Here is a 21269-nt window from a genome sequence, read left to right on the forward strand (position 1 = left end):
AGATAATCAAATAATTTGGAAATCCATTGGTGTTACAATAAATTATATTTTTCATGTGAAAAAGTCATATGATTTATAATTGAAATGCATGAATAATATGGTTGATAAATAATGTGCATTGACATTGTAAGAAGTCTGTCATCTTTCAACAGCATTAGAAACTGCATTAGAAAATCTGAATGCTTCGTTGGAAACCGATTTTTGTTTCTTGGCTCTAAATAGTATCATGATTGCTTGTTATTCCCCAGAGAAACAAGAAAATCATCCACAGTACAAAAGGTCATAGAAGAAAACAAAATTACAGTCATGCTCTTTTGGAGGGATAAAGACATTTCTGTTTTCTCCAACTCAATGTCAAGCTTTTTTCTGGTTGCTGATCAACAAGAAACATCCATGTCGGTGGACTGAAAGGTCATGATGAAAGAGTTTTGTTTGTGTTAATTTTAACCAACATTTTAAAATCCATTATACTATGCTTAGAATGTCCTCCTGGAATATGTAACAGACATTATATATAAGGGAGAGAAAAATACCAATATTCTTGGTGTTGTAGGTTGGGATATTTTTCCCCATTTGTCTTTTTAAAGACAATTAAGAGATATATCCTGATTGAAAAACAGTATTGTCCTGTGGCTTATCCAATGTGTTGTGTTTTCACAGGGGGAGAAGAATGCAGGCTTCGATGTGTTGTACCACAACATGAAGCATGGCCAGATTGCCACCAAGGAGCTGGCAGAGTTTGTCCGTGAGAGGTGAAGTGTTGTTTGTGCAGGGATTGTGTTAAGTTTGTATGGCTATCCTTATGGGGACCAGAAAATTTACATTTCCCATTGCTCCCTTTCCCTAATCTTAACCCTAACCTTAACCTCAATAAAGTAACATTTATGCCTAAACTTTACCTAGATGTAATGGCTAACCTTAACCCGAAAACCTTAAAGAAACCCCAATTCTCACTCTAAAATGAATTATATGTTTGACCCTAAACCCTGAGCCAGAAATGTACTTTTGCCTCTGGTTTTACTATACTCGTGGGGACATTTGGTCCCCATGAGTATTGTTAGACCTAAAACACACACACACACACACTCTAACCTAAGACACATCATACAAAGAGAAGGAGCTGTCTTAGTGCACACACACAAACATATACATACATACATACTTGCTGTGTTCTGCCTGTTATCTGTACACACCACTCAGGTAACATGTTCAGTCTGAACATCCTTCTTCCTGCCTTCTCTTCTAGAAGCTCACTGTATTTATCCAATCTCTTGGATGTACGAGACTCACTGTAGTATTTAACCCTGGGCCTTTCAGAGAGGAATACAACCACTTGCACTGTCCGACCAATTCCATAATCTTTTTTTGCCCCCCAAAGAAAGGAAGGCGTGTTTCTCTACTCAGAGACGACTGAGTGATATCTCTCTGTTCTGTATGGTGAAGTCCTGTCTACAAGCTCAACCTAGGAGTGGTTTATTACAAATGTGTGGTGTTGGAGCCCTCTCAGCCTCTCTACATTTCAGGGTCCATATTGTAAAAAAGCTGATTTGTCAGTTGCTGCAGGCCTGTAAAACATTAGCTGTAGATGTTTGTTTGTTTGTTTGTTACTTGTTCCCCTGATCTGATATTTTTTTTCCTATTTCTCTGTGTGGACAACAGATGATTATTAACATTTTATGTCCCTCCTGCAGAAATTAGGCCATTTATAATTCTAATGTGGGTTATGGCAACATTTACAGACTATAAAACCCTTTATAACCCTTTGCTTGGTTGTTCAGGCCGTATGTTTGTGCTTTAATGATGCTCTGTAATAATTACATTTAATGCATGTATGAAATGCAATCCTTTTCTGTTTGCTGGAATGGTCTGAATGTGTATATAGTAGCTGTATTTGCAGTTGAATATTCAGTGTTCAGAATGCATAGACCTGTTTCTGCCTGGTTGGTTACTGGCCAGCTACAGGCTCATAGGGAATTTCTTTGTGGTTCTCAGAGCGGCGATCGAGGAAACCTACTCCAAGTCAATGAGCAAACTTGCCAAAATGGCAAGCAATGGAAGCCCACTGGGGTTAGTATATTCAAGACTGTTGTCGTTATGCATTTAAAAAAGAATAATATCCAGAATAAATTGTTTTATGTTCTGGGAGGGTGGCCTTAAGGATTTATAGAAGACTGTATGATGAGGGACTAGGTCATTGATAGAAACATGTTTAGTGTTGTTAGTTTGTATGATGAGGGACTAGGTCATTGATAGAAACATGTTTAGTGTTGTTAGTTTGTATGATAGAAACATGTTCAGTGTTGTCAGTTTGTATGATGAGGGACTAGGTCATTGATAGAAACATGTTTAGTGTTGTTAGTTTGTATTATGAGGGACTAGGTCATTGATAGAAACATGTTTAGTGTTGTTAGTTTGTATGATGAGGGACTAGGTCATTGATAGAAACATGTTTAGTGTTGTTAGTTTGTATTATGAGGGACTAGGTCATTGATAGAAACATGTTTAGTGTTGTTAGTTTGTATGATGAGGGACTAGGTCATTGATAGAAACATGTTTAGTGTTGTTAGTTTGTATGATAGAAACATGTTTAGTGTTGTTAGTTTGTATGATGAGGGACTAGGTCATTGATAGAAACATGTTTAGTGTTGTTAGTTTGTATGATGAGGGACTAGGTCATTGATAGAAACATGTTTAGTGTTGTTAGTTTGTATGATAGAAACATGTTTAGTGTTGTTAGTTTGTATGATGAGGGACTAGGTCATTGATAGAAACATGTTTAGTGTTGTTAGTTTGTATGATGAGGGACTAGGTCATTGATAGAAACATGTTTAGTGTTGTTAGTTTGTATGATAGAAACATGTTTAGTGTTGTTAGTTTGTATGATGAGGGACTAGGTCATTGATAGAAACATGTTTAAGTGTAGTTATTACCGTGTCCCTCAGGACATTTGCTCCCATGTGGGACGTGTTCCGGGTGTCATCCGACAAGCTGGCTCTCTGTCATCTAGAGCTGATGCGCAAATTAAATGACCTCATCCGTGACATCAACAAGTATGGTGATGAGCAAGTCAAAGTTCACCGCAGGGTAACGTGCTCCGCCTTCCTACAATCAGGACTCCTTTCTTTCAGTCTATGAGGACCAATTCATCAGGTAGTATTTTAATGATGTGTGTTTGGTGTTTCTTCCAGACCAAGGAGGAGCAGGTGGGAACTCTGGAGGCTGTTCAGGCAGTCCAGGTGCAGAGTGTTCACCTCCAGAAGTCCAGGGAGGGCTACCACGCTAAGTGTATCGAGCTGGAGAGACAACGGAAAGAAGGAGCTCCCCAGAAAGAACTGGAGAAGGTCTGCCCACTAGGCCTCACAGTCTGTAGAACTACAGTAGAGCTGACCTTAATTGTTATGACTGATCTGTAGAACTACAATAGAGTTGACCTTAACTGTTATGACTGATCTGTAGAACTACAGTAGAGCTGACCTTAACTGATGACCACAGTCTGTAGAACTACAGTAGAGCTGACCTTAACTGATGACCACAGTCTGTAGAACTACAGCAGAGCTGACCTTAATTGATGACCACAGTCTGTAGAACTACAGCAGAGCTGACCTTAACCGTTATGACCATTACTGTTTTTCAAAGAGTGGTTGCTGAATATAGATTGAATATTAATCTCATTCCCAGATCAATTCAGACAAGGTTATTATGATAACAGATAATTTGTTCTCTGTGATGACTTACCAGAACGAATAAAGGTGACACTAATGACTGGATATTAAACCGGACTCTCTCTCCACTCACTAGGCGGAGCTAAAGTCTAAGAAAGCTGCAGAGTCCTTTGCTGTGTGTATAGAGAAGTATAACCGCGTCGGAGGAGACTTTGAACAGAAAATGACTGAATCAGCCCAGGTACGTCAGGCCACTTGTGGAGGAACCAGGCAGGTTATATTGCAGTGGCTAAATAGACCATGCTGACCACGGCCGGCGCTCCCACAGAGAGTGTTTGGAATTGACCCACCACCATCTGGATTGGCAGGAATGTCCGCTGGGGTTTCTCTAGTGACATCTGTTGGCGGGTCAGACACCTGCTAGTTAATTATGGTCCTTAGACGACGTTAACCTTGTTGGTCCCAGTTGACGTCCGGTTCGAGCGAGCGTTGTTATAAGAAGCAGCACGGTCTGGTGGGACAGGTATCCCATGACACGTGTCCTAATCTTTGACATGCCTGAACCCACTGGGAGTTGCTGTGGGAGGGGAAATGCATAAACCCCTTTTATTCACAATGAACGCATCTCCATGGCTACCTGCACAGTTTCCAAGGAAACCCTTAGCAAACCCAATGAACCTAGCTATATTTGGATAATGATGACCGGAATCCTGGTGACCAATTACCTGTTAATAGCAGTGAGATCTGTCCCTAATTACGAGTGGGGTAGAGAGCTCCGCTTGGCTTCATGAGAACTACAGCCCAGAACATGACAAGGGGAAATGACCTGTTCTTTCAAGCTATTACCCTAGCTCACATTCAGTTTGGTGATTAGTGCCCATTGAATGGAATGGGAGCGGTTATGCTCTCTCCTCAGCCTTGGTCTGTACCTGCTTCTATTCCTGTACAGTTGCCATGGCTCAACAGTCCCGCTGGTCGTCAATAATTACATCCTGTCACAAGCCGACTGAGCGGAGGCCACCAGCTCCCAGTCTAGCATGCTTCTAATGTGGTTTAATGTGGTTCAGTTGCATTGTGTTTTGCATAGGGGTAGCTGTAATTAAGAACCCTCTTTGTTTCTCAACACTTCTCTTCTTCTGTACAGAAGTTCCAGGACATTGAGGAAGCCCACCTGCGGCAAATGAAACAGTTGATCAAGGGCTACTCCCACTCCATAGAGGACACCTATGTCCAGGTGGGACAGGTAGGCTTTCCAGGAACAGACCCAGGACATCACAGGATGTCTGACCTCCATGGGCTTAACTGCAACTGTCAAAGTAAACCCGTCCGGCTTTACACACAGAGCACAAACTCTCAGACACGCTTGTTTCCTCTGCTTTGAACTGCTCTCTTCTGAATGTAACCAGCCCCTCCATCCTCGGTTAAGGTCCATGAGGAGTTCAAACAGAACGTGGAGAACATCGGCATAGACAACCTCATCCAGAAATTCTCAGAGCAGAAAGGCACTGGCAAAGACAGACCAGGTATAATGCCTCAACGGGTTTAATGGATGGTTTGATCCAAGCTCGTGTGTGTGTGTGTGTGTGTGTATGAAAGTGCGTTTCCTCACTGTGGTGTGTTACTGTGTGTTGCAGCCCTGGTAGGGTTTGAGGAGTACATGACAGCTTTAGTACCAGAGGGGGGTAAGAAGACTCGAGGAAAAGCCTTCAGGATTCCTGGACTGGGCAAGAGGGACAAAGAGCCAGACTCAACGTGAGCACACACAATGACTCTCACTATCTTTACTCTGCTCAATCTGTAATATTATCTTGTCACTTCAATCCACCTGTGTGTTTCTTTTGCAGGGATTCAGCTGTGCAAGAGACCCCGGTGAGTATAAATGCTAATTCACACCTAATTTGTGCATAGTGGTTAGTGGCAGTTCTTCCATTATCAGTTCTACAGTCCTGGTGGTGCTGGTTCACCTTGGGGGTGTGTGTGTGTGTGTGTGTGTGTGTGTGTGTGTGTGTGTGTGTGGTTTTGAGTGCTTATGTAACAGTAAACATAAGCATGATAGTGCCTTGTCAGGCAGTGTTGGTTTCCCTGTTCTATTTTGATCCTTCTGAGGTGTGGTGCAGACCAGTGTGCTGCCAGGGCAGTTTTAACAGACACGTGCCATAGTGGGCCAGTGTGTGGAGACAACAGAGATCATATTGTATAAGGATCTGCTTGGCCACTGGAGCCGCAACTTATCCAGGTGTTAGTCTTCACACACTGACCTTGAAATGATCCAACTCTTCTAATAATCATTTCTCTGTCTTGTTTCAGGGTTGTGTTACTTTAAGCATATTAAACACGAGGAGAAAGTTTATATATTTTTTTGTCTGCCATTTTTTGGGTATTCTCTTTTCTGCACATAGAATTCTCCCCTGGAGGTGGATGACGAGGGGTTTGTTATCCGAGCAGACATCAAGCAGAATGATATCCCTGAGTGACACGGACTGGAGAGCTGACTGGCTATTTCTACTGTAGCAAAACGGACCTTTTACAGACCTCTTTATCTCCAAATGTAAACTAGGCTTCACGCTCAGAAAGATTGAATTTCAAAACTCGAATTTCTCCCACGCTGTAAGTGTTGTCTTCATAAAGCCCTCTGGATGGCCGATTAAATTAGCAAAACATTACCTGCCTCCAAGGGAAGGTTTCAGTTAACCGAAATGCTCTGTTTTTCACTTCCGATTCCTGGCCCTTGAAGTAAGACACCTAACCCTAGGTGTCTTTGGTTCTGTGACACGCTCTTTAACACAGCGCTGGTGACACGCTCTTAACAGACATCTGACGTACCTGACATACATTGACACCAGATTTGCATCTCAGTCAGTCAGTGTACGTGCCTGACAAACTGTCACAAACATTTTTGTGTGCAGATTGGGCATGTAGTGACAGGAAGGTGGGTGGGCTGAAAGTGCAGGGTGTTTGGCTGTTTCCTGGGTTTGCCTCTAGAAGCAGAGGTCCAGTACAGGCTAGTCTGCTGGCATTCATTATCTGGCCCACTGGGGAAATGGTGAAGTTATCCTCCAAATATGCGCCATTAACGCTCACACAACCCTACAGTAACCAAACAATTACCTGTTAGTCATTTAGCAACTTAGTTAGTCCACTATGATATATTTCTCTGTTTTTTTTGTACCCACTTTTTCTCCCTTCCCTGATTCTGTCCTATCCCGTCTGTATCTACAACCCTGTATCGGTGCACCAACTCCCATTGGATTTGGTTGAGTTGAAGATGCGGCAATCCTCCCTCCTAAGTAACAGTGCGAAGCCATTCCACTCTTTCAGACACTGTCCGTCCAACCAGGGAGTCCGGTGTGTCAACGTGCACGCCCACTTACTAATTAACTCCAGCTAGCTTTGCAGGAGCCAGTCGCCTGAAGGAGTCGCTAGAGCATGATGAGATCAAATCCCAGCCGACGCTGCCTCCACATGCCCGTGCAATGCAGGCCCATTTCCATCCCCTATCTACTGCGCTAGCGGCCCGGGGAAGGCTGGAACCTGGTCTCTGTTGGTCACTATACATGATACTCTTTAGATTACCGGACCATTCAAACCCTGACACTTCCAAAGGTGTCCTTATCTAGCAGCGCTAGGCTCTCCCAGGTGCTTCCATTCAATGCCGTCACTGATCCTTGACCCAGCTCTCATACGCTGCTCGACGGAAGACGGGGAGAACAATTTCTACTCCAGCGACTCTGACTTTGATGACGAGGAGCCCAAGAAGTTCCACATCCAGATCCGTCCTGTGGGAAGCAGCAGCCACAGCAACTCTGCTGCTACCGAGATGGAGCTGAAGGCCACTGTGGGGGCCCTCACACTGCCCCCCAACAGAGGGGTACAATGGGATAGATGTGGGGGGAGTCGGGGGAGGTGGGGGGGCATGAGCTGAAATGAGTTGCTGAATTTCACGTAGTGGGAAACCTGTACACTGAAATGAGCTGGCTCGTAATACCTAAGAAAAGCAATTATCCCTCCATGTGGTTAAACAGAACAGATGGATGTACACTTTAACTGCAGCTTAAAAATGTCCCAGTCTGTGTAAGTAACAACTCTTTCTCTGTTCCAGGTGTCAATCAAACGACATCTCTCCAGTAAGTTTTGTAAAACGTAGCTTATCCCCCCCCCCCCAAAATAAAATCTATAGTGCGTGCTATTTGTGCGTGTTTGTATGTTGAATCCTTTTGTTTTTGGTTGTCCGCAGGGAACAGCAGTATCGCCGGCCGGTCAGAGGCGGAGGGAGTCGGGGGTGCATCCCACAGGGGTGAGTGGAGTTAGCATCCTCTCGCTCTGTTACTTCAGGATTAACAGTCCACTGCCCTGCCCCCTTAACATTACCTAGCTGTATCAGTTAAAGGTCTTTCGTCTGGCCTTAGCCTTGTCATCAGTCTGACGTGACGTGTGTGTGATTTACCATGTCTCTTCTGGCTAGGCCCAGCCCCGGGTGACCGCCCGGTGATGAGTCTGAGAGGTGCCTGACCTTAGATTAATGACATTGTCTGTGTGTTCCACCTGGGCCTGTCCGGACTGTGGTGGATTAGGGAGGACGGGCAGTCTGTGATCCTGTAGTAAGAGCTGGAATAAGGCAGGGGAAGTGAGCGGGCAGGATTAACGATGAGTGCCTTAATTAAAACTTGAATAAAGTGCTGGGCTAATGTTGCTTAGAGAAGCAGGGCTAATGGCTGATATGCATTATCTTAGAAGGTAATGGGCATCTCCTTACGTCTTTGCCTTCCATCAGTTAATCACGTGTCCTCCTCCATTGGGAACCAGTCACAATGTGTGGGTGGGTGTTTGTGTGTGTGGGTGGGTGTTTGTGTCTGTGGGTGGGTGGGTGAGTGTGTGTGGGTGGGTGGGTTAGGTCTTACTGGACTCATGGGGACTGAATGTCCCAATGTGTATAGTAAAACCAGAAAAAACTTGACTCATTGGGACCTTTTGACGGTCCCCGTGAGGCAAAAGTCAATTTCCGGCTCAGAGTTTAGGTTTAGGATCAAACTTACAATTGATTTTATAGTTAGAATTGTTTTTTTTTTAAGGTCCAGGTGTTGTTGGTTAAGTTTAGGGTTAAGGTTAGGCATTACATCTAGGTACATTTTAGGTATAAATGTTACTTTATTGAGGTTAAGGTTAGGGTTAGGTTTAGGGTTAGGTTAGGGTAAGGGTTAGGTTTAGGGTTAAGATTAGGGCAAGGGAGCATGCAATTTTTATTTTCTGGTCCCCATGAGGGTAGCTGTACAAACTTTGTGTGTGTGTGTGTGTGTGTGTGTGTGTGTGTGTGTGTGTGTGTGTGTGTGTGTGCGCTGCAGAGGGAGATCAGGACAACCTACCCAGATCCGCATCCAGTCCCGATCACAGCAGGTGGGTGTATTTTGGTTTCCTTGGTTTCCTGTGTCTCCGTAGCGATAAGCAGAAGACAGGGGAGGTCTGATAATGATGATGCATTGTCTGTCAAATCCTGATATTTTCTCTGGCTGTGCTTCTTATTTGCTCCTGGTGAAGCATCCCTCATTCCACCTCTCGCTGCTGTTCCACTCTCTCATTCTAGGTTCAGCTCTACTGCTTCAGGCGCAGACAGTCTCTTTGGACCTCCTTTGGAGTCAACTTTCAAGTCAAAAAGCTTTGCTGGTAGAGAGCAGCTACAGCGAGCTGAGAGCGCCTTTGGAGCATCTGAATGTAACTGTGCTTTGTAGTATTAGGATTTATTATTAATCAGCCTGGGGATTTAGTTGTTGTTTTTTCTCCATAGTCTGAGGAAAGTGGGTGTCAGATTCATACTGTTAACACTGTGACGGTCTACTCTTGTTCCCTGCAGATGCCGCCTTCTCCTCCGACTCCTCCTCTCCTGAGAACGTGGAGGACTCGGGGCTTGACTCGCCTTCCCATCAGCCCTTGGGCCCCTCCCCTGAGCCAGCTGGTTGGGCGGCATGGCCGTCAACAGGTCAGGGTAAAGACCAAGCAGACCCCTTCCTCAGTGTCTTCAGAGATCCCTCCCCGGGACGCATCCCCCACCCCCAGGACGACCCTGCCAGTGTCTGGCCAGCTGCTCCACGATCCCCACGCCCTCCTCTAGACGTGGAGCCCTTAGCCCTGCGCTTTTCGGCCTTCTCTCAGTCGCTGGCCCCACCAGAGCTGGAGCCGGCACTGTGGAACTGTAAACACGGTCCTCCTGAGGACCCCTTCCTGGCTGCATTCGAAAAGACTGCCACCCAGGAGACGTTGCCCCCCCCCGACGCCTGGCACGCCCCACGCCCACGCCCCTCTCGAGATGGGAGAGGGATGGACGTGCGCGGCGACCCCTTCTCCGTCTCCATCAGTGACAGCAAAACCCTCCCGGCCCCCTCCGCGTCGTCTCGCAAGGACAGAGACAGGAAACGGGACCGTAGCGTCCCGCCCCCTGAATCACCCGACGACCCATTCGCCATCACTATGATTGGCAGCCCCACCCACCAGTCAGCCCTGGCCGCTGCAACAGGGGTCCTGACCCACGGTGTCAGCAGTAGTAGGCTGACTCCCAACTCCCTGCCCCTGTCCCAGGCCAAGAAGGAGATGGTTCACTGGAACTCGGTCCACAACCCGTTTAGTGAGGCGCCCTCCGCTGGGTCTCTGGCCGTGGGGGGCGGGACGGTCCAGGAGGGCGGGAGGAAGCGGCGCGAGTCACGCAGTGAAAGCGAGCCACGTAGGAGCGGCATCCCCCTCACGCGACATTCTGGGCCACAGGAGGACCTGTGCTTTTCCACTGACAAAGACCAGAACTGTCTGGACCTGAACACACCACCGCTGCCCTGCAACATGGGCTCACAAAACGGTACCAGTTACACACCACATCACTGTAATGTCTACACACACTATTGTATTACCAGGTCTAAAGACTTGTCTTGGTCATGTCCCTCTGTGTCCAGACTCAAAACACAGCTTCAGGCAGGACAGTGCAGAGCTGCTGGTGACCGCCCCTCCCAGACCAGCCAGATCCAAGCGTACCTCCGGCAGACTGAGTGGCTGTGAGCGAGTGAGTGTCTCCTGGGTAATCACCGTGACTACCTGAGCTCTGGTGTTGTCTTGGTCCTCGCCGTGCTGATGAGTACCGTCCCTGTTTGTCTTCAGTCCAGGTCGGTGTGTTCGTCACCTCTGCCGGACCCCAGCCCGGACTTCACCTCGTCCTCGTCCTCCAGCCCCAGTGACTGGGGGGCCCAGACCCGCGCCCCGAGCCCTGCCAGAGGTGGGCAGCCTTCACCCCTCTCACACCTCCACCAGGACCACGCACGCCGACACAGTTAGTCAAAACCATTATAAGACCATTAAAAAAGAAAATTGCATAAAGCAGTTAAAAGGATAATGTTCCATGAACTGGTGTTAACTGACAGAGCTATTCCTCTGGCAGTGCACCTGTCTCGTGGACCAAGCCCGATCTCCCTGAGTACCCAGGAGTCCTGGCCGGTGGCGGCGGCCATCACAGAATACATTAATGCTTACTTCAAAGGCGGACAGCATAACCGGTCAGTATGCGTACATACACCAGAGTATAGAGCCAATGTCAGCTGAACGGTGAAACACAGAGGGGTGTGCTGTATGCTGAGGGTACCAGGGCTAAATGCTATTCTTAGGCACAACACAATGTATGAGTCCTTAGATGTTGTATGTTGGTCATATATCACAAACCTGAGAGGTGCCACCTTGCCATTACAGACTGGTTACCGATACACATGGAACAGTAAAGTAGGAGAAATAAAGCTTGTCATTCCGGTGGTATTGGGTCTCCCAGAGTTTCAGTACCAGTCAGCGTTTCATAATATCTTGGTTCCACGGGCCAGCTGATGGCTGAATGACTGCCCTCTTCTCTGTTCCAGCTGCCTGGTGAAGATCACTGGGGATCTCACCATGTCTTTCCCTGCTGGAATTACTCGTATCTTCACTGCGAACCCCAACGCCCCGGTCCTCAGCTTTCGATTGGTCAACATCTCCCGGGTTGATCACTTCCTGCCCAATCAGAAGCTGCTCTACAGGTAAGTTGGCACGGGCTGAGATCGGGAGGTTATGATCTCTAGAATATGGTGTGGGTCATTCACCACCAGTGTGTGTTGTTCTCCTCAGTGACCCGTCCCAGGTGGACCCAGACACCAGAGACTTCTGGTTCAACATGCAGGCGCTGAACCTTTACCTGCAGAGAGAGGCTGAGCTCAACCCGCAGGCCTCCTACTATAACGTGGCCCTGCTGAAGTACCAGGTGTGTGTGACACATAACACAACACATCGTCTTCAGCATTCACCCCCCCCCCCCCCCCCCCATCTTCAACACTGTCCTTACGTCGACCTCCCGCCTGGCCAGGTGTCTTCCCAGGACCCCGGCCGCGCCCCCCTCCTGCTCTCCGCGGAGTGCCAGCGCAGTGGCACCGTGACCCGTGTTTCTCTGGACTACCACTGCTGCCCGGCCACGGCCCCCTCCACCCAGCTCACGGCCGTCCAGGTGCTGCTGCCCCTGGACCACACGGCCACAGACCTGCAGTGTCAACCACCGGCCACCTGGTGAGCATCCGGAGTGGGGACAGAGGAAGGACGTGGCGTGGGGGAGATGAAGGCTGGATGGGTGGGTGGGTGGGTGGGGGAGGATAGTGCTGGGACGGTAGAAAGGATGACTGGGAGGAAAAAAAGGTGGGGGAGGGAGTGGGTGGGCTTCACTGACCCTGTGTTGTGCGTTAACAGGAATTCTGAGGAGCGACGGCTACTGTGGAAACTTCCCAACCTCTCTCCTACCAACCACAGCAAAGGTCTGTCTGTCTGCGTGAGTGTCTCTGTCTGTCGGCGTGAGTGTCTCTGTCTGTCTGCGTGAGTGTCTCTGTCTGTCGGCGTGAGTGTCTCTGTCTGTCGGCGTGAGTGTCTCTGTCTGTCTGCGTGAGTGTCTGTCTGTCTGCGTGAGTGTCTGTCTGTCAGCGTGAGTGTCTGTCTGTCAGCGTGAGTGTCTGTCTGTCAGCGTGAGTGTCTCTGTCTGTCAGCGTGAGTGTCTGTCTGTCAGCGTGAGTGTCTCTGTCTGTCGGCGTGAGTGTCTCTGTCTGTCTGTCTGCGTGAGTGTCTCTGTCTGTCTGCGTGAGTGTCTCTGTCTGTCTGCGTGAGTGTCTCTGTCTGTCGGCGTGAGTGTCTCTGTCTGTCGGCGTGAGTGTCTCTGTCTGTCGGCGTGAGTGTCTCTGTCTGTCGGCGTGAGTGTCTCTGTCTGTCGCCGTGAGTGTCTCTGTCTGTCGGCGTGGGCCTGTCTGTCTGCCTGCGTGGGGGTCTGTCATTGACTGTCTACTGTACACCCACACTAATCACTCCAGAGCTATAGAAAATATTTTACATTTAAATGCAGTATAATACACACAATTTTTTCCGTTCTTTTTTAAGTCTGGTCCATGACAACATAATTGCATTGAGTTTAATCCGCTTTGCTATTTCAATATCCAGCTTCTATAAAGGTATTATCTAAAATATTACCATATGAAACCTGGCCTGTGAGTGGAAGATGAATCTGTGATGGGGATCATTTTAGGGAGCATGGATGAACCAGAAGAACCACGCTATTTATAGGCTTTTTAAATACAGGGGAGTTTGGCATATATTAGCCCAAAGAGTGAACATCCTTTAATTTAAAGGCTGTGATCAGAATCTCTGGAAGGTTGCAATAACTCCGTCACGTGCGATTTAAATTCCCTTCTCTGCCTTCTGGGTATATTGCAAATATTTCAAGGGTCAGTCTGGTCACCAATCTATCGGACTATAACCGATCCTTCTGTCCAGCGGCCAAATGGACAGTACCAGTGTGATGAACTGGCTCCTGTTAGCGGAGAGGAACTGAAGAATGTGTCGCTTGGTTGTTTCAGGCTCTGGAACCCTGTGTGCCAGCTGGCAGTGCCTGGAGGTTCCTCGCGGCCCTCCCCCGAGCCTGGCAGTCCAGTTTGTTGGCTCCGGGGCCTCTCTGTCAGGCATGAATGTGGAGCTGGTGGGCAGCCGCTACCGTATGTCCCTGGTCAAGAAGAGATTTGCCACAGGTACAGTACCGCCATCTGTCACAAGGCCTAGATACTAACATACAGTATAGGAGCTTGACTAAATGTTGGGTTTCACCATGTTTCTCTCCTTACCAGGGAAGTACATGGCAGGCTGCTCCTTGTAAGAAGGCACCAGTGGGAGTTCCTGGAGAACACATTGCACTTTTAGCCCTCTGGGCTGTATTGACCTCCCCTCCAGGATGGAAAGGATATACTGGGATGCTTGTGACCAGGCAGACTCCTGGCCTAGGATGGCAATGTGCACTTAACATGTGGTGTCCTGGCCAATAGAAGGATCATGCTTGTTTTGGGAGCAGGTCTTTTCTCTCTTTCGGCGCTGCGTTGTACACAATCCTCACCCTTTTATAGTAGCGTGTACCCTTGGCTTTTCATTGTATTACATTTTGTTTGCGTGTTCATTTGTTCTATGTGCCTTTATAGCAGGACTTTTAGAATTGAAAGTTGATTTTATGAAAATATATAAAATTGTATAAATAAACGTACTGCTTATGTCTTAAAAAGGATTGCAATCAAAACTTGAATTTGAAATGTACTTAAGGAATATTTCAAAAGTAATGTGGAGGTAGGTAGCGAGCAGTCACAGTAGAAATAACAGTTCATTTGCCAGGAGACAGTGAAGCATCCACATCTTAAACCTCATGGTCCCATCTGTGCAAAGCATAGCTACGAGGAACTGATCAGTCACATCTTCCTAATGACTTTTTCATATCTATTCATGTTTAATACACATTTCTTTAAGCAATAGTTTAGTGACTCCTACAGAGAATGAGCAACATTGCTCAAGCTTTAATCTGGATGAGTAAATGGAGATACGTATGTTATTCTCTGACACCTGAGGTTTTTAACTATTTCTATACAAAAGTAGCAATGCCTCTTCAATGGACCACAAACATGCAGGCACTTGGGAGTTGATTTTGAAAAGTTACATCAAGAGGCCATTACCTATTGGAATAATGAAGACTTAGGGAATATAAGGTTCTGTGTAAAAAAATATAATTTAAGTCTGAGTTTACTGGCTTTACATTTATCACTAATTACCCCTTTCCACAAAAATGAAAGTTATTTATAAGAATCTTACAGGGGTGAGTGCATATTTTTACTGTGTGGGAATGTAACCCATATCATGCTCTACCAACCAACTTCCCAGGTACCTAGATCTCATGTGAAAGACCACCTAAAGTGCAACTTTGTGAAAACCACATTTGACCAAAATGTCAGAACCTTTACGTCCCACGGTTTCCGTTTTCATTTAATAAATAATGAACTTGACTAAAAACAGATGGCTCACACCGATTTATTACACATTTTGACCAGTACAAAATACAGTCGAACAATGCAGTTTGTTACAGACCGTTGTCTGCCCTTAGGCTAGGTAAAGTGTAGTCAAGAACAGGTTTAAAAATACATAAAAATAAGGGTTCAATATACAATAATTGTAAGAAGAACCAGATCTAGTTCAATAAAAAAATCATCCTTAGCCAAGTCTAAACAGCATTACAAAAAAACGTTACAAAGTACACAGAAATTACTTTCCAAAGCACTTAAAGGCAAAGTACTGTGACAGGCACGAGTTAACAAAAAGCCTTGAATAACTCAAGCTCAGGATTCTCATAGCTACTAAAAAAAATCTGAGGGTGAAAAGGGGAAACACAAAAGTATTTAGAAATAAAAAATGTCAACAATTAAATCAGTTATATTTATAAATAGAAATGGAGATGCTCTTTATGGTATTTCATAGCTTAATTGGGCACTGACACCCCAAATATCAACAATGTTACAGTTTAATATTGATGTGTTGACCAGATGATGCAGAAAATGATCCAAACAATACAATGTCAACATCACACAGTCCCAACCACTAAAGAATCAAAGCAAGGACTTCCCCTTAAAAACAAACTACAGTATGGGGAGAGAAATTATTAAAGACCAGCTGATACTGAAGGCCATTAATGAACACATTTCTACATCATATTGAGAAATAGATTTGTATATCAAAGTTAAACAGTTTGTTGGTTCGCACATTCAGGCCTCCTACAGTACAATTGCACAGCTATATAATGTGTAATAGTTTTGGAGCAACGGTCTCAATAGCTGTTTGCATTTTCATATATCAAGCAATAGGAACTGATGGATATGGATTGGGATATTCTGAATTCAAGATGGAATCAGTTCACTTCTGTAACAGTAGGTGTTCGGGGAACAGCCTTACTATCTGCACTCAAAGAGAATCCGGTTGAAAAAAAAGATTTATTTTTGAAGGTTTTGGCTTTGGAGGTCCAACGCACTTTCGCGTTTTGGTGAATACAAATAAATGTAACATCCCTTAAATTGGAAATGGCCCAGTTTGGGCCAGACATTCGGCTCCACAAAATGGATGCCAGACACCTCTAGTTGACCTAGAGGGTAGATTATATATGCTATGTATCTAGTGGTTCCTGAACAATCACCCAGTCTCAACATTTTGAACATATCCAAATGTTTTATCATAGATGCAGCTGGCTGGTCCCCAATCCTGGGGTGTGATGTCTAGAAACAACCCCAGGTATCTACAATAACGGACCAATTAAACCAGCCCTTGAGCACTGGAGTTGCTGTGAAGCGACATCATTACATTTTGGATGGCTACTCTTTTTTTTATATAGTTGCTTCGTAAGAACAGTTTCAGCATAGAAAAATACGAGGTAAATCTCATACAGCCAGGGTGTTAGACAGAGGTTACTGTCTGCCTTCCTATCAACTATGAGACCAGGGTGTTTCCTGCATCAGGCTCTACGCTGGTGGGAGAGGGCCGAGTCCTTTGGGTCAGTGGGTTGCATCAATGTGCGTTGAGCTGCCAGTAGCAGCAGAGGCAACACCTATTCCTACACCTAGAGGTTTACAAGGTGCTTTAGAAGGTCTGAGGTTCTGAAACAATACATTCATACTGCAGTAGAGGCACAGCTGAAGGAGGAGATAGACATCTGTAGTATTGGTGGTTAATGAGTTCTCATCTAAGGCACTGAAATGACACTATGGCACAGCTAATAGAAGAATAGAAACACACACACGCACACACACACACACACACACAAACAAACGCACAACACTCGTACAGCGATACACATATCCAACATGGGTACTGCACAAAGTCATCCTTATTCACAGTTGCAAAACAGAACAAAACAACGGGGAGAAATTAAAACGGTATTCTCCTGTTAGGTCAAACAAGCCCCCCATGGCAAGCAGTCACTGATTTTCCCTGGGATACATGCCCCCCTTTAAAGACACTAACTAGGAAGGGTGTTAGGGTCGGCGCTGAGCCTACTGCTCTTCACTATGTACAGTCAACACACTGTGTGTAGTGGGCTGGGCCGGCCCCTGTCAGTGTACTGGTCAGGTCAGCAGGGCTCCTAGCGGTTGTGGGCAGGATGAGGGGGGGTCTTAGATCTCTTGCAGCGAGTGGTTGATTTCAATCCTCTCCCTTTTCACGGCCGGCTCGTTGGGCCCTCGGCCCTCGTCGCTGCCCATGTCACTCATGTCGTCTGAGAAGGAGTTGTCTGAGACAGAAACAGCAGTGGTCAAGAGAGAGGTGAGGTCTACAGTCATACCACAGACTGGGTTTACACATGCAGGTCAATTCCGATGTTTTTCCACTGCTATTCTGACCAATCCAATGTTAATTAGTGGAATGTAAATCATAACCGGGCTTCCTGTGTGTAAACCCAACCTTAGATGCTGATAGGGGGGGGGGGGGGAAGCACAAAAAAAACCCACTTGGAGCCAAGGAGAATAAGCCTACCTTTGTCCATGAGCATCATCGAGTTAAGGTCACTGAACTGTGTTTCAGAAGAGAGGAGGATTTAGAGAAGAGATTTAAGACCACATCACTCAAAACCAGAAACCCTGACAATGGAGCCTGTGATTAAATATTCCACTGAGTTTCTCAGGGGTTCCAAAGAATAGCTCAAGGAAACAGATCCACGAAAGCCCGCCCACTCACCTCTCCCATGACAGCGATGGGTGTTTCTCCGGTTGCCTGGGCAACACGGTGCTCCACCAGGTAGAACATGTACTCATCATAGAGCAGCCTGATGAGGTGGAAGGAGCCGAAGCTAGCTGCACTACGCAGGGTCAGGTCCCTGATCACCATGGAGCTGTGGGGGCGAGAGGAGGAGGTGGGAGGGAGGGAGGGAGGGCAATCAAAGAGAGATCCCACTAACGTAGCCCTAATCAGCTTGAACCTGCTCGTCACACACATCTAACCACCAAATTAAATCAGCCTGCAACTAATACCAGCCATTAGTGGGGATGCTTTAAAGGATGCTCCATAGAGACGTTCCTCTGGAACAATGTATAGCAGTGGTGGAAAGGGATGCAGGAAAATAGACTATTTAAAATGTTTAAGCCACATCAGGATGAAGTTAACCACATCTCCAGGCTATTAAGCACAGCACATAAAACGGGTACATCAACCATTCAAAGTCAGCCTTGATGGGCATGACCATATAATGTTATGGGAGTGACCTACGGTATAAAGTATTTGCCATTATTTAATATGAGCAAATATTTTTAATTGGCAGCTTCTTTCCATGAATATCAGTGAGTTACCTAGCAACAGTACTTCATCCTCAATTTAGTCCATTTAAGAAAACTTTTTTTTTATACCAAGGTTTTGTTTCCAAAATCTAGCTATGATATTTAGTGCTTTAAAGAGCAGTCTTTCTAAAGATTGGCATAGTACACCAGGGCTGTACAACACTATTGCTGGACATCTGTCTGTGCAGTACCTAGTCCGCTGGCTTAGCTGTTGAATGTAACAAGAGTTGCCCAAGAAGAGGTGATGTTGGAGATGACTGGTTGGTAGATTGATAGTTGGACCCTGTGTTCCACCAGAAATTCCACACATTTGCAACTCCTAATTTGATTCTAATCGGGCAGGGTCTTTCTGGTCTGTTTAGTTCCCCCACCACTTAGAGGATGCGCCCCAAAGCCAGTGGGGTATGTGTGTCTTTCATTCTCTACCGCATTTCCTTTCTGGGGAATGTAGAATACGTCACTCAACTGTAGTTCTCTTACTACCATCGTATTTATTTATTCTTTTATAAAACTACAGGTCGAGGTAAGGCTATTGAAATAACATATTTAGCCCCACTCTTCTCATGCACTCAAGGCAAAATGTGGAATACTAGCCATGCTGCTTAGTTGAAAACAGTGCAGTGTGTGCATATTTAGCAGTTGTGAAACATATGGGAATGGAAAGCTGTGAACCCAATTTCTGCAGTTTGACTGTTTGCCAGAACACATTTTTCCTCCCTAAGGTACATGCAAGCTGAATGCACCACTGACAGTACTAATTTATCTCCCACAGAACACAGTAAATCGACTATTCTACTGGGAGGGGGGTTAACTATTTCTTCTATTACTCACATACTCTGTGGATGAAAAGTGAACGTTCACTTTTCCTGTGTCTTGAAATTGCGCCTTGGTTCATTTTATTTTCACATTCCTTACCATTTCAGTGTAAAATAGATCGGTCCCTACCTGTAGAAGGACCACTTAAGCAGGAACTGTCGTGCAGCCTTGGGGAAGCTGGGGCTGCCCTCATGGGACTTGAGGACCTGGTTGACCACGTTGTCCAGCCAGGCAGCCCACTGGTCCAGAGAGCTCTGCTGCTGCAGGGTCACCTTGAAGTCCTGCTCTAGTCGCTGGACCACGCTCTCGTCACACTGGCACACCCACGATGCCTGCTCCTGAGGAGACACACATCAAGTCGGAGAGGTCATTCGAGGTCCCGGTACAAACACAAATGTGCACATACAACTATATATACACAGGCATAATTAGCTGTTGAATAATGACCCATTCCACGCTTAGCTCAATGGACTCACCTGTACATTGGCGAAGTCTACGCGGTTGAGGTCGCTGAGCATCTGGTTAATCTGGGAGGTGTTCTGGAGGACGGCACGAGCCGCCTGGGCCAGGTGGTTCAGAGAGGTGTACCGGCGCAGGGTCTGGGCAAACGCACTCACCACCGCCGCCTTCAGCATAAACAAAGGATAAACGCTTAACGACGCGCAATGGAGCTCTACTGAGTCCCGAAAAATTCCAGGGGTGTTGGTGGGTTTTGGTTCTCTACCTTGGTGCGGACAATCTCATTGGGAAAGTCACTCATAGCTGTGGTCAGCCAGCCTTCCAGGCTCTTGGCAAAGTTGCGGATGGCCTGAGTGAGAGTACCTGCAATACAAAATGGAACTGGAATAAATCCATGTGACTGACCACTGTGTTGGAGGTGTTAGAAGAAATAATGTATAATGGTGAGATTATGTAGTAAGCCTAAAGTTAGGCAGGTGTACGGACTGGGGACGGGGCGCAGCACATCAGGAATGAGGATCTCCACCAAGGCCTGGTACAGGATGTGGTCACAGCTCCTCATCCACAGCTTCACAGGCTCGTACTTGCACAGAGCAATCAGCTTCTCCCTGGGGATCACCCCCTCCATGTCCTCATCACTGAACACACAAAACATACACTCACTAAAAGCCCAGGTTTAAAAGACAATTTGCTATGTTTAGCCCTCTAAAACAACATATCTATAGTGCCTTAGCAACCAACGAGATAAGAGCCAGGCAGCTTTGGAATCTACCTTGAATTATACCTGTGGTTCGGAATTCCTATTCCTATTCTTACAGCCTATCCTGTCCGTGATATAACTAACAGAGCGATCAATCTCTTTATATATTTCTAGGTTGGTGGCACAAAGCAAGTAAAGCTTAATAGGTTTAGCCTTGGGAGCCAAATGGATTACAGCTAGCTTGCGTTGCATTCTAGCTAATGTTATATCAGGTGTGGTTCTGAGCTCACATTTATAATGCTTGTCCTGCCCATGGTATAACTATAGCAGAGCAAACACACATTGTTTTTATAAATATCCTATACCAAAATGTCAGGAAGACACCAATTCAACATTGCAAGTATACACCGAAAACAAACCATTGGCGAAATAAACCATTTCAAATAACATCAGTCCCCAATACTGTTTACAATACAAAATCAGAAAAATATCAATTGTATGGTGAAAAGGGTTAGTCAAATAGGAATATCACCTGTTTGGGATGGTGGTGGTTCCATCACTAGATGGTGCTGTTGAATACCAGAAGGTCTGCCACAGCTTCTCAATGTAGTGGAACTGGAGGTTCATCACCACATCCAGAGTAGCCTAGGGGTGGAGGGAGGAGCAGGATGAGGGGGGAGAACAAAACACACAGAGCGGAGCCATGGCAACCAGGCAGACAACAAAGTTTCTCTGCAATAGCCTACCAACTGAACCGTCACAGTTAGGGACTGAGGCCAAGCTCAATGCTACCTTCCTTCCAAACCATTGATCCCAAACAAGAGCTTGGAAATATTATATATAGATAGGTATTCACTATGAATGAACACTAATAGTTTCAAAACATGGACAATAGCGTGAATTAGAAGTGGATTTAATATTGTTGGAATCTACTCCCTAGCCACACACACACACAACTTCCTCATTCCTGTTAGCGTGCTCAGTCTC

The 21269-nt window shown here is 46.1% G+C and overlaps 2 protein-coding genes across 9 annotated transcripts in view; one reads left to right on the forward strand and one right to left on the reverse strand.

The window, feature by feature from the left end:
- The window catches only part of fcho1 (FCH and mu domain containing endocytic adaptor 1), a 29735-nt gene extending 14734 nt beyond the window's left edge, over positions 1-15001 (forward strand). For 2 of the 5 annotated variants that reach the window (XM_013135075.4, XM_029121436.2), the window contains 25 exons: positions 661-752; positions 1993-2067; positions 2943-3084; positions 3189-3341; positions 3799-3903; positions 4807-4905; positions 5089-5185; positions 5297-5414; positions 5507-5531; positions 6062-6122; positions 7346-7530; positions 7762-7786; positions 7897-7956; positions 9002-9053; positions 9241-9368; positions 9508-10500; positions 10595-10701; positions 10797-10965; positions 11074-11188; positions 11540-11695; positions 11784-11916; positions 12019-12215; positions 12393-12457; positions 13544-13711; positions 13808-15001. In XM_013135075.4, the coding sequence (XP_012990529.3) occupies positions 661-752; positions 1993-2067; positions 2943-3084; positions 3189-3341; positions 3799-3903; positions 4807-4905; positions 5089-5185; positions 5297-5414; positions 5507-5531; positions 6062-6122; positions 7346-7530; positions 7762-7786; positions 7897-7956; positions 9002-9053; positions 9241-9368; positions 9508-10500; positions 10595-10701; positions 10797-10965; positions 11074-11188; positions 11540-11695; positions 11784-11916; positions 12019-12215; positions 12393-12457; positions 13544-13711; positions 13808-13836 (3549 nt within the window). In that variant the 3' untranslated portion in view covers positions 13837-15001. Of the gene's footprint in view, positions 1-660; positions 753-1992; positions 2068-2942; positions 3085-3188; positions 3342-3798; positions 3904-4806; positions 4906-5088; positions 5186-5296; positions 5415-5506; positions 5532-6061; positions 6123-7345; positions 7531-7761; positions 7787-7896; positions 7957-9001; positions 9054-9240; positions 9369-9507; positions 10501-10594; positions 10702-10796; positions 10966-11073; positions 11189-11539; positions 11696-11783; positions 11917-12018; positions 12216-12392; positions 12472-13543; positions 13712-13807 lie in introns of all 5 variants that reach the window. The other 3 variants (XR_004576039.1, XM_013135076.4, XM_020049140.3) reach the window with 3 other exon arrangements.
- A 1-nt stretch (position 15002) lies between these two features.
- The window catches only part of rfx2 (regulatory factor X, 2 (influences HLA class II expression)), a 40143-nt gene continuing 33876 nt past the window's right edge, over positions 15003-21269 (reverse strand). For all 4 annotated transcript variants that reach the window (XM_010871825.5, XM_010871821.5, XM_010871824.5 and 1 more), the window contains 8 exons: positions 20815-20927; positions 20069-20220; positions 19848-19945; positions 19600-19749; positions 19253-19461; positions 17712-17865; positions 17511-17547; positions 15003-17268 (listed from right to left, as the gene is read on the reverse strand). In XM_010871825.5, the coding sequence (XP_010870127.1) occupies positions 17153-17268; positions 17511-17547; positions 17712-17865; positions 19253-19461; positions 19600-19749; positions 19848-19945; positions 20069-20220; positions 20815-20927 (1029 nt within the window). In that variant the 3' untranslated portion in view covers positions 15003-17152. The remainder of the gene's footprint in view (positions 17269-17510; positions 17548-17711; positions 17866-19252; positions 19462-19599; positions 19750-19847; positions 19946-20068; positions 20221-20814; positions 20928-21269) is intronic.

This window comes from Esox lucius, chromosome 8 (genome assembly GCF_011004845.1).
Source record: "Esox lucius isolate fEsoLuc1 chromosome 8, fEsoLuc1.pri, whole genome shotgun sequence".
In the NCBI taxonomy this organism is placed as follows: domain Eukaryota; kingdom Metazoa; phylum Chordata; class Actinopteri; order Esociformes; family Esocidae; genus Esox; species Esox lucius.